The sequence below is a fragment of the Plodia interpunctella genome, chromosome 23, assembly GCF_027563975.2.
Source record: "Plodia interpunctella isolate USDA-ARS_2022_Savannah chromosome 23, ilPloInte3.2, whole genome shotgun sequence".
NCBI classification, from domain to species: Eukaryota; Metazoa; Arthropoda; class Insecta; order Lepidoptera; family Pyralidae; genus Plodia; species Plodia interpunctella.
The window spans coordinates 5093275-5112120 of record NC_071316.1 but is presented as its reverse complement, the minus strand read 5'-3'; the positions used below and the strand labels follow the sequence as shown (position 1 = coordinate 5112120).

The 18846-nt window shown below is 35.3% G+C and overlaps 2 protein-coding genes across 4 annotated transcripts in view; one reads left to right on the top strand and one right to left on the bottom strand.

Annotated features, from left to right (window-relative positions):
• LOC128680260 (uncharacterized protein) overlaps positions 1-18846 on the top strand; it is a 533151-nt gene that overhangs the window by 395005 nt on the left and 119300 nt on the right. The window lies entirely within an intron of this gene.
• Positions 5008-8945, bottom strand: LOC128680268 (serine protease snake-like). The gene has a single exon (XM_053763318.1). It carries the CDS (start codon positions 8881-8883, stop codon positions 7930-7932), a length of 954 nt encoding a protein of 317 aa, XP_053619293.1. The 5' UTR covers positions 8884-8945; the 3' UTR covers positions 5008-7929.

The window sequence follows — 18846 nt, the reverse complement described above, 5'->3', positions numbered from 1 at the left end:
TAAATCTATAAAAGGATTATTCAGCTTTTACGGAATATTACTTCGCCAGTAAAAATGGCGCCTCAATCGAAATCATGGCAAACAAATGCAGTACGGCGCCGATAGATTTCATAAAATCCGTCCGAATGGATTTTAAGCCGCACTAAGCCCTATAAATGGTAGTACGGATGAATGGAAATTTTCTATAAAATAAAACACACCTTTTTATTTTATTACTACCAGCTTTGCTTAGGAGCTCCTCCTTTATGGAAAATATAGACGGAATATTAATACATAATAAGTAAAATATTTTTATTGATTTGACTCCAGCTACCTACCTAATTTCTTTGAAATCGGTCCTACCGTTTTCACGTTTATAATATTGGTACAATGGTTATTGTTAGTTGGCGAAAGTAGGAAAGCGGACCCTAGGCTCCGACGCTCAACGGCCGAGGAAGGAATCGGATATGCGCACAGGAGAAAGTGTTATTTTTGGATGGGATGTCCAATTTACAACTGAATCAATATGGAATTAGGGGGCAGCCGGCAACAGTCTTTTGAGTTTGTCGCGTTCCTACATATAGACAGACTTATTTTCATACTACGTAAGGATAATCGTATGATAGTTGAATATTTTCTTTATTATTAATGCCCTTTAATCCTAGGCTTATTATTATACTGATATGATCGAGTGTTCATCATCGTCCAAGCGATCAAAAACACACATTTTTTTTTTTATTTCTTCGTCAGACAACGTTTTTCATTACAAATAGATTGAAATTTACTAAAACCTATAAGTGTTCTCATTTAATGGAAGATAAGATTTCGTAAAATGAATCAATGTTGTCTAGACTTTTAGCGAATTGGGATTTCAATAGTTTCTCTGGTGATATTTTTGTAACACAATAACATGGATATGTTACGGCTAAAACCCGATGTGCGACTAGACAGCCTATCTCAGTTACACCTAGGTGAAACCTACATATTTTGGCTACAGACTTAGGTGCCGGTCGCAGATGGTTATACTTAGGTTACAGTAGTTTGTACCTTGTGAGAAATAACTATTTAATATAAAAATTGACGTGAAAAAGTGCCTGTGAAGGTTTAATTTCTGAATAAATTATTTTTGAATTAGGTGCAGCCTGGTTAATCTTCGGCTAAATCTAAGTTTAGCCGTTACCATTCCGGCTACACACACACACACTATCTATTGGTGCAAACAATGCAAAAATCCGTCGAAGTGATGTTGTTTTATACTATCTAATGATAATGATTACATTCGACCTTTCATCGTAGAAACTGACCAGATTATCAGTTTTGTGGTCAACAAACTGAGGACCGTTGTGTGTAAGTTACAGATTAATTTAATATTCAAGGCTTAGATTTATGTGGATGATGTTATTATAAGTTATAATCTTATTTGGCGTTTGCGATAGGCATTGTAATATAATAATATTAACTTGCCCCGACTTCAAAGTTAGAACTCTGTCTATGACATTTCTGGCGTTCTGACCACCATGTCATATCATTTACTTGCAATTTGTTTGCAGGCGGGTTTTTTTTTTTATGTTTGCTTGTTACTAGCTACATATTATAACCAAATCGAGTTATATTAGTACCGGTTGACCGGCTTGGCGAAAACGGACAATAGCCGGGTGATTAAACCGAGTTATTTCATTAGCACTCGATCTTTGGAATTCTATTAGGGCACGTTGAAATATTCGGGTCTTTTCTACACGTGTTTCTAGGACTATATATTGATGGCTAGAGTCTAAGGCTTCGTCTGTGGTAATTTAGTATTTTATACATTTATTTAACTAGCCTGTTGTGTCCCGCTGCTGGGCAAAGGTCTTCTCTTCTTCCAAAAATGTCTATTGATGCTGCCAACTGGGAAGACACACCTATATAATTCTACAAGCTGCGCCCTGGGTCTTCGCTCCCGTGGGAATTTCGGGATAAAAAGTACCCTATGTGTTATTCCAGGTTATATTCCACACGTGTACCAAATTTCATAACAATCCGTCCAGTAGATTTCGCGTGAAATAATAACAAACATACACACATACATCCTCACAAACTTTCGCATTTATAATATCAGTAGGATAACCAATAACGCCAAATAACCAGCAAAAGCCACAAATAAAGCTGGTCAAAATTATATAATATCATATTTTAACTTTTACATCTTCAACCAGTTAAAAAACTTAAATGAGTGTCTTATTCGTGCAAAAAAAATCATCCGATATTTTCAATAATTGCTGCAAAAAAAATAATAATCGAGAACCGTGTACAAAATGACAATTAAAAAGTTGGATAATATCGGCCGACCTCGGGGCGTTGTGTAAAAATAAATTAAATTCCTCAATTTTTAATCGTTTCTGAGGATATCTGCCCTGGCATGCCCTGGATGCCCCGGGCAGATTGGCAATTATAAAAATGGGCCAAAATTGTCCTTGATAAGAAGGGGATAGATTATTTAAGCTTGGGGACGGGGAGGCGTTCACGTTTGGACACTGATGTAGAATGCGTGTTTTTCTAAAAACTTTTATATTGGTTAATTTATCAGTTGTTATAAAATGGCTGATTTCAAGAATTTTCAACTCAGGTTTTAAGTAGTCATTTAGTGTCATTTATTTTGTAAAAATAATGATTAATTATTGCATTTTTAACCCCCGACAGAAAAACGGGGTATCGTAAGTTTGACCGCTAAGTGTGTCTGTCTCTGTACGTGGCACCGTAGCTCAACAACGGGTGAACTTATTTGGATGCGTTTTTTTAATTTGATAGCAAATTTTTATGCGGTGTTTCTGAGATATGTTTGATCAAAATCGGTTCAACCGTTCAAAAGTTGTAGCGAAATGAATATCGAAAGTCGGGGCTTTTTTCATTTGTCTAACAAATAAACTTGTATACTACGAAGCTGAACAGGCATGCGGCGCACCTGATCTGTTGATATCACACAAGGGGTGCCTGGGACACGCGCGTTATCTACTTTGTGACCTAGAATATCTTTTGTCACAGTAGCATCACACCGCCTCTCTCACCCTTCAATACAGAACACAACAATGCAAACACTGCTGTTTAGCGACAAAAGTAGATGAGAGTGAGATATCCATTCAGATTAACTAACAATACAACAACTTAGGTACGCGCCTTCAGCTCTCCCGTTGTCTGTAATCAAATCTTGCAAGTTAGATTTCTCCTACTTCCAGTTGACCTGCAGAGTTGAAATTTCCCACGTCGTTTCAGTTTCCATGACAATGCATTATTGCATGATAAGCATGACCTGGTGGTGCAGCCTTAATCGGCTCCAAACGAGGAAACTTCTCAACCGTTTACAGCACGGACATGGGTTTTTAGTCAGGCGTTAAATGCCATAAGACGACGATACAAACTATAAAACAACTATAAAAGCTTGTTTTAAAAATGCTTCTTTAAAAAAAAACATTTTTGTACTGTAATGTGAACGCAGTCTTTTGCCGTCTGAAATCCGTCTGCGGAGTCTACCCGGGCAAAGTTTAAATGAATATTACGCATTTCATCCGTATAAGTTCCAAATTGTGTTTTTTCCAAGATGACTTTTAAACTGAGGACTAACTTAAATAGCTTATTCCTCTTAAGTTCTAAATTACGTAGGGACAATGTAACTCGCTTTTTAAATCTTTCAAACTTTCCGCTGTTAAAGTTGGTCATTATTTGTTGTTAACTCATTCAATTTTGTTATGTTGGAACGTCTTTCATCTCCGTTTACCTCAAATGGAATCATGTACAAAATTATAATAATCGAAAATGTTACGCTTTTGCGTACTCAGGAATCTTCACAGATTAACCGTGTGTTTTATGATACAAAACCTAACTCTCATGTGAGCGTTTTGCCGTTTTCTTTCACAGCTGTAGAGTGTCGGAGCCCAGCGTCCTCTTTGCAACTTTAGTTCTCAGACCATTGGCACGCATATTATCCATCATTTTTATTATAGTTACTTCGTGTAATGCCGGCTAGTTCATAGGCAAACAGTTTACCAAACTTTCGTAGATTCGGCATACATTTCCTGGTTTCCATTGCGCGACATGAATGCTCTCATACAAATTACGCAATGTTTATTAATTAGCGTCGGAATCTGACACACTATTGCCAAACTGAAAACATTATTTACGTACAATCGACAACCTACTCGAAACACTTGCATAAATCACCCCTATTATAATTACATAGAGCTTCATAAAGAGCAACATGTGCAGTTGACTGTACTTTGTGAGTTTTAAACGCAAAAGTTTGAATTAATATTAAAATATGGAGTCCATAAGGATAATATAATATCTTTTGCAATAATACTTTCATGCAATATATTTCTCACGCGGCCCCGTGTGGGATAAAAACTTAGTAGGAAGAGAAGCGGGGCCTAGATATGATGATATCATCCCTAGGGCTTCGGCCTTCTTGACAGCTTATTGATTTTTATAAGCTCTTATTTAGTGTCCCGAAGTTTGTCTGTAATCAAATCTCATAAGGTTTTACCTACTTTGTCTTCTTCTTCATATTCCTCATGGCTGAGGCTCGTGGAATTAATCACACATAACAACTTTATTGGCATTAGTAATGGAATGGTTTGCCATTGCCTTCTCCATTTCACACACAAGTTAATAAACCAGTGTGCAGGTTTCCTCACGATGTTTTACTTCACCGGAAGAAAGTGGTGGCCAATGAAAACTACTATACATGAGTCAGATTGGTATACAAACTCATGTGGCACGAGTAGGATTCGAACCTGGGACCTTTAGATCCAGAGGCGGGCGTCTTAATCATTACACCACCACCGCTTCTTGCTACTTTGTCTTACTGAATTAATATAAAGGTACAGTTTGTTTTAGAACTCTGCTTGCATCGGAGACATTCGTGTATACATACACAATTGCTATAGAAACTCATGTGGTACGAGTAGTTTTCGAACCTGGGACCTTTCGATTACAGGCAAAATTCTGTCATTTAAAGCTATTATGATTTGATATTGGATGAATAAAAAATTTCGCTCAAATAAAATGTATTTGTTTCAGACATTAGTTCATATCTACTCATGTACAGGTTATCTTAATTATATATTTTTATTTATACACATGTATATCTATGCGTCCTTAACACCTCTGCATACGTGCTCACGTTATAAGCTGCAGGACATTGCAGTTCCCTCCTCCCCGCCCCCACATTGTATGGTCCATTATGTGCGATATTCGCTCTCGCTAGCAATCAAGCCGCAGCCTTATAAGCCCGGGATTTAGCGGATAAGCAACCAGCCGTCGTAGTCGAATACCACATAATCTTGGATGCTGGCACGTGTGTTTATGATTTTCAACACTCCATTATTTCATATCATTATATACATAATATTTTCGATCTTACTATACTCGTATATTGGTGAAACATTCTCCATCGTCTTCCTTGCCATTTCCCACTGGCGACTCGGCCCGGCTTCGCACGGCCTCCACCGGCCCAGAATCCAATAGAACATTCGGCAACGAATTTTCTTAATAACATTGAAAACTGCATAAAAATCCGTTGCGAGATTTAAAAGAAGAAAGTTTTAAAACAGACGCTGAGCGCAACATTATTTTATACTATGTATTTAAAGAACTATAAATGTAATAATAATCCCACGCGTTGTACATCATTCTGACGCTCACCTAGGACGTCGAATCAAAACAAATGATTATCATAAAATGTAGACGAATTTCGTAACAAAATGTAACGCATTTGGGTCACGAAACCAATCCGAAACCGTAATAATATAAATGTATCAACACATATTAAAACTCCGGAACGCGGGAAATTTTACAATGTCGCTGTTTAGTTATTTATTATTCTGGAAAGAGGAAATACTGTGATGATTTATATTGTGAAAAATTAAATAAATCATAATGGCTGATATTTATGCGGAGAAACTTATAGACGCTCCGGGGGAATTCCGGGTTAAAGTACAATTGTACCGGTGTACTAAAATTCATCGAAATCCTAGTTTTTAGACCGTCTAAGTTTAGCGTAATTGAGTAACAAATATCCTCATTCACATCCAAAGTTTCGCATTAATTATTAGTGGCATGGGATATGGTTTATGGCGCAGGAAGAAATTAGATTATTTAGTAAGCAATTTAATTCTTAAGGCGCTATTTACGTGCACACTAGCGCCAGCGTCATATGATGATGGCCTTAGCAACCAAATATAATCGACTTGTGTTTAGAAAATCTACGTGAACGCTCCGCTTTCTGATAAAATATAATATATATAGCCTAAACATAACATATCAAACGCTAAAATTGTGTTTCACAAGTGTTGGATACGGCTAACTGGCCAATCACATTAGGCAGGTCAAATTCAAATTCAAAATTCTTTATTCAATTTAGGATGTTTATTTAAAAAGATGATTATTTAAAATTAATTAAAGAATGATTATTTAAAAGCGGCGCAACAAACTCCACCGCAGCCTTTTCTCCAAAGACGTCAATTAACAAATGTAGGTCTTAGGTTTATCTGGCAGTTAATTTATATGTCAGATTACAATATGATATCAAATCAGAAAGTTGTGAAACAGGCCCTAAGTAAGCTATATAGGTAATAATCGTGTAAAATAAAATATTAAAGAGAAACTAAAAAAATCTTTTCACATTGTTTTTCTCACGTCCCCGCAGACACGACATAAGAACTTAAAATGCTCTTTCTGTTTCAGGTAAGAGGCATTATCCTTTATACGGGAATGTACGAGTATCTCTTGAATTGTAAGTGGGATGTTTTATCTTTATACCTTTTATGTTCTGTGGCGTGTTAACCCTGATAACTCTGATTTGAATAATGGTTCAGACTTTCATATTTCACTTCAGTTTTTAGATTACATTATTAATTTTTTTGTGTGTATTCAATCAGATTGTCAAGATGGCGGAGTATAGGTGAGCGACTGAACGGTGCCTGACGCTATCAGTGATTACTAATACTTTTATTAATGAAAAATACTCTGATAATTTCACTATATATTATACTAATTTCACTCAGGTATGATTATCGACGGAAAAGTCGACTATACTTTAAGTCTAGTAGTAAACCTTTCAAGACTATATAAAGTTATTTATGTATATTATGTTATGTATGTATGTACAAAAGAGCTGAGGTAATCCACTAGGCTGAAAATCAATGTTGGGCATTTTTGCGGTTTTACTTAGCGTAACACTGTGTAATTACATTATCTATTGTGATGCGCGCATACCTAGTACCTAAGTTTTTCTATCTATATATGTTTGTGTGTGTGTATTCACAATTCTATTCTAAGACGTTCGAGATAAGAGTGAGTTAATTTTAATTAAATCGTAAGTAAATACATCCAAACATTAGATGTTATGCATTTCGTCGCGTCGCATTGCCTAGCTGCTCTTGTCGCTCAACTGGGACATTCTACTGAAATAGGTACTTTTTTGCGGGAACGGATTCTTTTTAGGAATCATATTTTACAGATTTTTTTCATTTCTGTCGAACTCAATAAAGAAAATTATACAAATCAACTTATTTATTATAACTCTTGTTCTATGGAGATTAACTTGAAAGGAAATTTCGTTTAAATACATCAAATCCCTTTTTATTACAAGATTGAAATTAATTAGGTAATTATTCATATTTTAAGTACTACGTTTCGCATCTTTTTCTCTTCTTTCCATTTTTGGTCATACATGTTCAATCAATTCACACCTTTATTTTCTCATATCTACTATATAATTTACTAGTGATAAATATAAGTAAACCTAGAGACATCATAATACAGATCGTAGAACAAAATAATATTTTAATATGCAAAAAATTGCTACTGTTTCCATACGATTTATTTTCACAATGCTTGTAATCAGCTTTTGTTAAGAAAAAGGTGTTGAAACTAATTGTTTCATTTGCCATGACGATAGCTATGATAACATTCATTTCACGGCCAAACTATGCTTTCGATCCATCCGATATATCTGGAAACACGTGTATACACACCAGGTGCCCACTTTCTACCACAGTCCCTACCAAATGAAGTCACTCCCACAATCTTATGCAATGGGAAACTATGAATACAGTTCACTCTACTATCCATGACCTGCAAAGGACCACCAGAATCACCCTGACATGTATCTTTACCACCGTGTTCATAGTCACCAGCACACATTTGATTGTCAACAATACCATCCGCTAAAATATTCTTCCTAATCAATGGTCTCATAGATCTATTACAAATTGTATTATTTACTAGTTCCACATCAACCCTCATCAAAGTTTGGCTTCCTGTGTCATCACCCGATGACGTCACACCAAATCCAATGGCCGTCAGCTTAGTAGTGCCAATATTATCATCAACTTGAAGACACGCTATCCTTATGTCTTTAGACAACATAAATTTTGGTTGGGCTTTCATCAACGCTATGTCATTGTATTTCGATGGCGGTTTATATTCTGGATGTTTTATTATTTTGGCCACATCTCTTTCTTGTGCTAAATCGTCTACTTCGTCAAATTCGAACGTGGCCGTACCTACTCTCAACACACTGGCTGGTCCATTTTCGGGGTCTGTTGCGCAATGAGCCGCAGTAAGAACCCAGACTTCACTAATCAAGGAACCTCCGCATTTCCAAGCGGGACTATCGGTAATTTCGTGTCTGAATCCGATCAATACCATATGAGGATACAGGAGATAATCAACGGGTATTCTCACTCTGGCTTCAGGGTGTAAGATATTTCGGCATTCCAGCATGGTTTGAGCGAAGTTTCGGCAGGCTTGTATTGCTTTCTCGCCAACTTGTTCGGACGCTGTCAACGCGATGAATATAAAAATGATTTGTGATAAATTCATTTCCTGACTGGACTGAACTGTGCCGAGGCATGATTGGACTGACATTGAGCCATTCCGTCATGGACACGTGCCTTATCACGATTGTTTAGTAGAACATATGTATTTACGATAATGGTGACTTAATACTGCTGAAGCGATTGTATTGTTTTCATATTTAACGACTGATGAAGTCGTAAATTAAGATTTTTTAGATTACTCTAAGAATTAGGTAAGTTTTAAGCCACAGCCTAATCTAATGATCGTATCTATTCTGCAAAATGTATTCTTATTGTATTATTTTATTTTATCATCGGTATCTCTTTGGAGTCATTGCGTTATTATCTAGCATCGAAGCGTTTTCCCGGTTTCTTCCACAGCCTTTAATCATTGGAGCACAGGGTCCGTTTGCCTACTTTTTATTCCACTTGGCCCTATTCCATCAGTTATTTCCTTATTAATAACTCATATAATACAAAAGTTGTTGGCAATCGTATAAAAAAATACTTCCGCGAATAAAATCTATAATAGCTAATGACTGAAGCATTACAAAGATCTTTACCACTACTAAAAGTGGAATAAAAACATCTAAAGTTCTTAATACGGCGCTAAAGTGTCTTAAAAATAACTTCGTCAGTTCTAGAGCAGTTTCCTTGGAGATGGGCAGAAATAACAGGATTAAGCGCAAACCGTTGCTTCTGTTAACTAGACAAATGATATTATACCCGGGGAAATGGAGATGGAATAGTTCCCGGTAGAATTTTATGAAAATAACATCATTATTGTACAAGTAAGCTCTCTATAAAATCTTGCTGTTGCAGAATCGTAATTTAGTCCTACCGTTATATGAATAATTTTTAAGACGATACTAATTTTGAGGTTTTGTTTTTTATACTGTGATGGTGAGGTATTAATTTCGCAGTACTAATTCTTCATCTATTTACAGTTAATTTAGTGTGAAATTTGGTGTGGAATTGTGAATATCATAAAAATACATCGATTCATTTGTAGTTATAGTTCAAGTGACTTTTGTGATTTTTAAATGTTAGTATCCATATAAAATTTTCTTTCATGTTTCCTTGTGAAATTTTTCAGATGTTAATTCGGCCTTCAGAGACTTCATAAAAGTCACTTCAACAGTTCCTTATAATAGAAAACAATTCAATGTATCTGCGAGGTGTTTTTTTTTTGTTGATCTGTTTTGTACAAATCGAAGCATTTTATAAACTATCATATACTATTATTTTAATATTCATTGAAAAAAAAAGCAAGCACGTTTTTCACCATTAGTATATGTACTCCAAGTTTTATTATCTAAATAATGTAACCCTGTCTTTTTATGATTTTACAGTAATACAAATTCTATTTATTTATTTACTTTCTATCAACAAAAAGTACTGTGAACATTGTTTACATGTAAAAAAACTTAGTGTGTTTGGTTCTATCATATCATCTAAATACGCAACAAAGCTGGTCACACGGGCTCTACGGACACTATGGAAGTGTCAGCCATTGTGCTGCAAATCGTTATTTCCAATACTTATCCCACAAAGACGGGTTTTTTCGTCTCAATCCGACTCCAAGACCTATTTGCCGACGAGAGCACAATAGGGCAAACATCCAAAGGAATCCTTAGTAGAGAACACGAAAGAAGAATGGAATGGATGTGGCATTTATTGTTTTTCCTCACTTCAAAATAAGCCTAGGATTGTGTCCAGTTTCTTCCCAAAGAGTCGGGTTAGATTACTCAACTTAGTAGGTTTGCGCTGGACTGTTTGGGAAGAAACTGGATAAATACTGGTTGTAAACCCATCACTGACTTTCCCTATTTTGTCACAATCCCTGTCGTAATAGTACGATATAATCTTAGCTTAGTGGGATGTCAAAAAGAATTGCAAAATGTCTTTTTGCGTGGCTTGTCTTTGACATTGACATTTCGAGATTGAGCATCGACCCATGTAACATCGTCATGACGTGGCATTTTAAATAAAGTTACATATATTATTATCTCCTTCCTCTGCAGCTTGACCTCTCTTTCTAATATTGTGAAATGTATACACATGTATAAAGTATAACTATACATTTCAATGCGCAAGAGTTGGGCATCAAACACAAGTGATAGTTACACTTTGCCAAAAAGTAACTTACAAAATGTTCTCAGTAGTACAAGCTCCAGTACCTATAGCTTCATGAATCGTACGTTTGATATGCGCACGCGGTCCATTGTAATCAGACTCTCAGTTTTGCCATCAACTGAAAATTGAGTGAAATTGACGACCTCGGTGGCGCAGTGGTAAAGTGCTTGCCTCTGAACCGAGAGGTCCCGGGTTCGATCCCCGGTCGGGTCATGATGGAAAATGATCTTTTTCTGATTGGCCCGGGTCTTGGATGTTTATCTATGTATGTATTTGTTATACAATATAGTATCGTTGAGTAAGTATCCCATAACACAAGTCTTGAACTTACTTTGGGGCTGGCTTAATCTGTGTGATTTGTCCTAATATATTTATCAATCAGTTATATTCATTATTGATCCTTCATAAATATGATCCTTCAATCCTCTTTAATAAGTTTTCCTATAGCATTCGCGGAAGACGACATTACGCTGAGCGAAGACCATTTTAGTATAACATCTCATAGTGTTTTAGACCCACTATTATTAAGTCTTTTGTACTAAATAAACGATGTTTCTTTTTTTCTTTCTATTAAAAAAAAACGGAATAGAACAGAAGTCTGATCTTTAATTCAAATGCCGCATCCATACCAACCCGATCCTGTATATCGACGGAGTGTGGAGCAATCAGGGCACATGTGGGCAGGAATACCGGTTTTAAAGAATATTCCCGGCCTGTTCTGGTTTCTTCGACGCCATTTTAAATATCGGGACAGGTGATTAACATTTTTCTTTTTAGATAAAAAAAAAACACATTCACAGTTATGATGTTCAGACAATACAACAGCAGTAATTATTTTGGATAGCTTAATGTGCTCTCTTTTATCATAGCGTGTTCCTGGTTTCATTCACGGCTGTGGCGCCTGTAGGTCCTAAAATTATTCTTTAAATTTTTAACACTGCTCGACGTCCACCCTCTTTGGGAATGTGATTGTCGTCTATCAGCTGCTAGAGCTGTGTCCCTTAGTCGCCTCGTACGATATCCACGAGAGGATATAGAGTGGTCCTATTATAGGGTGGAACCAAGCTTATTTCAGCTATCCTACTAATATTATATATGCGAAAGTTTGTGAGGATGTATGCGTGTATGTTTGTTACTCTTTCATACAAAATATACTGGACCGATGATTATGAAATTTGGTAGGTACAATGGTAGAATATAACATAGGGTACTTTTATAGCAAAATTCCCACAGGAGTGAAGCACTAGTGCGCTAAAATTGTTTTCACGTACAGTTTGGACCTTTTTAAAACCGAGCCGTAAACATCAAAAGTATCGATACAAAACATAAAAACTTCAATAAAATCTTGTGTAAACATAATATCTTTTACTTCGCTAGTAACGCGATAGGATTTCTCATTAATTCAAGACCCAAGATAGCCCCTTGTGAAATGGTCTTATTTTTTCTCTGAAGACTGAACGGGATACACTTTCAATGCAGGTCTGTGTCGCAGAAAATAAAAAGCTCGAATAACTCTGTTTATGTATGAATTGAAACTGTTATCTATACATACTGGCGACCCGCTCCGTCTTCGCACGGGTGCAATATTATGTATGTTACATATATATATCACTTATCTATAAAAAAACCGCAATAAAATGTGTTGGGTAGTTTTAAAGATCTAAGCATACATAGGGACAGACAACTTAACGTCTACTTATAATAAAAGTAAGTGCGCTATGTACATAGGAGATATAAAAGAAAAATATTTTGAGGGGTCTTTATGGGAACAATAGAAGCCAAATCAATTTTTTTACATTTTTGTCTGTCTATGTTTGTTTGCGCATCACGCAAAAACTATTGGAAGGAATTGAAAGAGATTTTTACAGGTGTATAGCAGATGGTATAACTTAAAATCTTGTATAGGTTTCATTGCGACACGTTGCTTAGAACCTGTGATATTGACAATAATAAGTTATGAGCGTGCGCACGAACCAAACACGGGCGAAGCCGCTAAAGAATATTCAGGGCGTCTTAACCACCGCCACCGCTTCGGAAATAAAAATTAACGATTCACTTCATGTTACGATATGTTCAACTTAATTACACAAAAAGCGCAATGGACAGCGCGCTTGGTCTGCTGTTAAGTCACTTTCGTTATGTTCGTTGTTTGGATGGTGACTGGACTTTGGTCCCGGCTGTATTTACAGTCGTTAAAATTCGCCAATCCGCAATAGGCCCGCGTTGTGGGTCATTCCCTCATACACATTAGCCTCACACCCCATCCATCCATAAGAAAAATCTATATCTGATTAGGTTTAGATAGATGTTAGCAGAAAGCCTGCTTTGGACAATCACCAATATTGGAAATGTTACCGATTAGTGCATCTAGGTTATCTGGTCTCCATGTATTAGGCAGTTCGCCAAACGTCACACTATTACCCAACTAATACGGCGGTACGGTCAGCAAATTTAATTAATTTATGTAAAAAAAATATCTTTATTTCACCACTGTACGAATTTACAATTTTGAAACACAAACACCTTGTCGAAAATATATAACCGTTTGAATAGATTTTTTTTTGTATTAGATTTTTTTTAAGTGTATACACATTTTGTTAGTACATTTATGAGTACGTCAATGAGTCTTCCTTATTTAACATATTAAATACATAATGTATATAATACTTTAATGTTGCCACCAGCAGATCTGTCCTGGCACTGTCCCGGGAAATTTAATAAATCCGTTGGAGAACGTAGAATTTCTTCATCTAAGAGTTAAAAAAAACATATTTTACATTAAGTTTTTTTTATCAGGGAGGATTTTTTATCAAGCTTTTTTATACATTCAACGAGTGACAAAAAAATAATGTCCGTGCAGTAATCTGTTGAGGAGTTCCTTCATTGGGAGCATCTTAGTAATGCATTGTCATGGGAACTGAAGCGACGTAAATTTCAACTCTGATGGATTAACGGAAATAGGTGTAAAGAGAGAGAAAGGTGAAATTAACTAAAAGCTTGTAAAGAAACAAATAAATTTTGCGTACAAAAACAATTGTTTATCGACGTGTTATGTTAAACCGTTTAATCCAAATAAAAGCTCAATCAAATGAAAGCTCTCAACAACGCCAATCGGATTGTCGCATAGATTTTATTGCGATCCATATTCCTCGCTTCATATTCCTCTTAGTGATATTATAATCCCTTCGCCATTTTGTTTGTCATTTATTTTTTATTAAATAGACTTAACTATGTCTTGTTTAACTTTTTGCAGGACACTTAACGTCTACAGACTTAACAATTAAATTTATGTTGTGTCTCCATTAGTGTCCTTGAAAGGATTAAATAAGTTTTTTGTAAAAATGCACAAGTTTTTATTGTCATCCATCAACTCAAAATTAAGTTAATTTAAAAAATTAAATAAGCCAACCCTTCTTGTCTATTCCAAAGCTACGTGTTCCTTAATCGCCTAGTACGACATCTACAGGAGTATGTGTAGTGGTCTTATTCTAGGACGCCATACGCTTCTGTTCTCAAGTGTTATATCAAAAGGGCCCAATCTATTATTAATATTCAGAATCGAACCCAAAGATTGTCTCTCAAAGCAGATGGGTCGCCATAACCTAAAATATTCACAGACTTGCTTCACGTAGTTTATTTGCCGACCCTACTCGTACAGTGCCTTTTGGAGACATATTTGTCTGGTAAACTGGACTCTGTGGCCCTTTACGGTTGATTGAGCGGTAATAATATCTAAAATATGTCTATAAGCATTATTTGTAGATAATACTTATATATTATTCAATACATTGCTCATTTTCGTACATATTCGTGGTAAGTACTTTGTAAAGTAATGATCGATATTTACAGCCCTTATTGTGTTCTCAATGTATGGAAGTTCCAGAAACTTCTTAGGGAACGTCTCCTAGTCTTAATCATAATCTGCCTTCCTGACAAATTTTATTTTTATTGGCGATAGTTTTCGAGTTCACTACTATTATACTTTCGCGTTACATAATTATATTACTAAACAATAGGTATTAAACGCGCACATACTTTTTTTTATTTCCAAGACGTTTCGGACCTTGTTACAAAAGTCCGTAGGTGTCGCCCAATGGCCAGGGAATTAGAATTATATTAGTATTCGATATTTTGCGATGAGTGACTGTTTTTCGCTTTTATATATAGCTATTGTTTAAAATAAGGATCCCTAGCACTTTAAACCACAATATATCTACTACTAGACAGGGTGTAGTGTAGTTTATGTTAACAAAAAATATATTGAGATGTGTTACTTCTATAAGTTATTATCTGCGCCTACTAAATTTACATAACAATGGACCGTTATTCGACAACAGATAAAAAAATATGAATAGACAAGAATATCCCATTGTGTTACCAGCTCCAATATTTATTTATTTATTAATTTTTGAGAGGCTACTCCAACACTTTGTACGTTATTTCTTTGAATTGTGATTTTCCGGTAAAAAAAATAATTAAGTTTCTGCAAATCCGCACACTATTTTCATAAACTTTTATATATTCGTGAAAATTAAAAAAGCGATATTTCAAATAATGTTACACTGCGCAGTAATCTTGTACACTAAAGTTTAAATTCATAGTTATAAATACGAAAGTGTATATTCTTTTTTCACGGCTAAACCGCTGAGCCGATTTTGGTGAAATTTATTATACATGTAGTTCAAAATCCCTGTTCCAACATAGGCTACTTAAAAAAAAACCTTCCTAAATCACTATAATGGGAGGGTGAAAGATTGTATGAAAGTAACATGAAAAAAATGTCTGTTCCACTATAACAAATAAACGTGGGCGAAGTAGCGGAAAGCTAGGAGGTAAATAAATCTTTCTAGACCATTGGCAAGAATGTATCCTCATACAAAAGAGCCCAGCGAACCCAAAAACAAAAGCGAGCAAACCAAAAGACCAACTTAATCAATCAATACAACTACGTAACTTTTAATTCGCTAACAATTTCCAACAAAATCCCTTTTTCAATCACTTCCCGTTACAATCACAATAGAAATGTTACAAAGACAAACGCAATCATTCAGTACAAATTAATTTGTAAACCAATGGAATACAATACAATTGAATATCGGAGAGCGATAGTCTAAAAATTTGGGCGTATCGCACACTGGATGACTTTTGATCGCGCGATTTCAGCTTTTAATTTCCGGCTAAAGTTTTGATTAATGCTATTGTTAATGAGTACATATTCATATCCATCTACAAAAACTGTCGCGTTAAACAATTTTAGTAACATCGCACTTTTCTCGTAGGCAAAGAGAAAACTGAAGCGCATCCTATCCTTTCGCAAATATCGGGATAAAAAGTATCTCTATGTCACTCAGGAATTACGCAGTTTTCTACTGGTGAAATAATTTTGAGAATCGGATGAGTAATTCCAAAGTTACCCATAAACATAAAAACACTTCCTCTTTATAATATTCCTTATTGGGTTGTTTGTTCTCAGAGTTTGCGTTTCGACGCGGCGGCCACACCGTCATTACATTTTGTCAAATTTTAACAAAGACAAGAATTAGTTTATTTGACTTTGAAATAAATTTTAGTTATTTTCAAAAACTGCGTTTCTGAACTTTAGTATACGAAAGCCTTAACAGCGCGCCATTGTTAATTCTTATGTTGCATAATTGATTGCCGTCTTTCAGTAATCTGCCGAGTACTTTGTGGCTTTTGTCATTTGTCTACTACTTGTTTTTTGGAAAATAATTGTGATCGTAACACAGCCTTAACCTACACAACACTTATGTTGCTAGACACATAAGTATCTTGTAATTTTAGCTGGATTTTAACACGCATTATACGGCTGCCTATGGAGTAGTGAAGTTTTTGCACTGTATGAGTCTTGGATTATATTCCCATTAATTTATTTATGTATTTGTATAATGTGCATTTTTTTACGGTTGTGTAAAATATTATGACCGAATACCATGTGGTCTATTGTGTCTTGATTTTTATCTATAGTTCTGTCAATATTGGTCTATTTTTTGACCTAATGCACAGATATAAGAGCATATTCTTATATGTGAAGACAAGCCTGAAACTGACATTAATTTTAATTTCAAAAATGTGTGCACACTAGCCTAGTTTACCAATGTAAATAAAATATAACTCAAGCTTATAAAATTTTACGTTCAAAGATTATGTTTTAGTATAGTTATACTTCTTTCAATATTCCTTTCGTCAAATCCCATCACACTTCAGGACACAAATTGAAGATGCGACGGATGTGGAACGCATAATTTTAAAGTACTATTCAAGTACAATATTATTTCAGAAACTTTTGCGTTTCATTATTTAGATAGAAAACATATACTGCTTTCATTGCACTCCTCAGTTACGCATTAATTTCAAGGCCAAAGATTGAGATCTTCTCTAAGATCTTGTTCGCACGCGCGATTTTTCGTCACGCGTTAAAAATATGTCGGAATAGAACTAGTGAGTATCCTTTCACACGGCAACTCTTTTGTATCGCGAGTATTCTTACTTAAAACAGTTGAATGTCGAATGTAATTTACGTCTAAAACGATAAAAATGCGCTAACATGTGTATTCCTTACGTCCATGCGAACGAGAGGTAAGAGTAATTATTGTTTCTGCGTTCTGTTTATTTTGCTTTGTTCCGGAGGAAGCCGGTTTTATCCAGTTTTACGCGGCCCTATCCAAACACGTATCTGCGTGAAGTTTTGATAGCAGATGCTCGACAATATTTGATAACGTTTTTATTTAGTTTTCATTTTCCGCGCCCTGAACTGAAGCTATACCGTTGCGTCGTAGCGTTATAACTTGTCGCGTTGTAACATAACGTGGTAACTCGTTTTTTTTTATGCCTGCTTTTATCATTTTCACATTCGGTTTTCTGTGTTTTTTACAAGCTTTTATTTAGTTTCACCTGCCCCGTTGTCTGTCTGTAATCAAATCTTGCAAGTTAGATTTCTTCTACTTTTAGTTGATCTACCGAGTGGAAATTTCCCACGTCGCTTCAGTTTCCGTGACAATGCGTTATTATGATAAGCAGATGCACCCAGGATCGGCTTTCAGCGAGGGAACTCCTCAATACAGCACGGACATTTTCTAGTCAGGCGTTAAAAATGGCACAAGATCTCTCTGACGACAATAAAAGCTTGTGGCAAAAATGACGTTTTTTTAAAAAATCTTGTTTATTTTTAGGAGTATAAGGTTACTTCTAAAAGAAGATATAAACAATAAATAAATGAACATTTGAATTAGTGTAAACAATCCATGGAATTAGTAACGAAATGCTTACTAAATCCATGAAAAAAATCTTTCTTTTAAAGTCAACCTTCGTGTCATGATCTTTTTTTCTTTCTTTTCTGCCTCTTATCAAATATAATTTTGTAGAAAATAGTTTAAAGAATGTGGAATTTTCATTCATAGTACCATAAACATTTAGTAGATTAATATAGTTCATATCAAATGAAACGTATCATTGATTTATAGGAATTAAGCTGTTAACAGATTACGACTTATCACGAAATTCCCATAAATTGCGGCAACACTATGAATTAATAAACAAAATGATGCATAGAGCCAGTGATTCGGAAACTAACAGAGCAGTAATATAGACTGTTGTTTATTTCGAGTCACTAACCGTCTGATAAATGGTTGGGCCATTTCAGTTCGGTGGGCATGCGGTTGCACTATTATTGGATCCTTAACTATTCATAAATCTATATTTTCTAACATATGTGGTGTTATTTAAACGGCCAGCAAAATATTCGCATTTTGGCGAACAAAAAATATATTTGGTTAGCTAAAATATCTAATTGGTCTATTAATCTTGTGATCGGTAAATAATTTTAAAACGGTATTTATAATTTTGAGAAGCAGAATATTTTTTTGGTCAGCCGAAATGC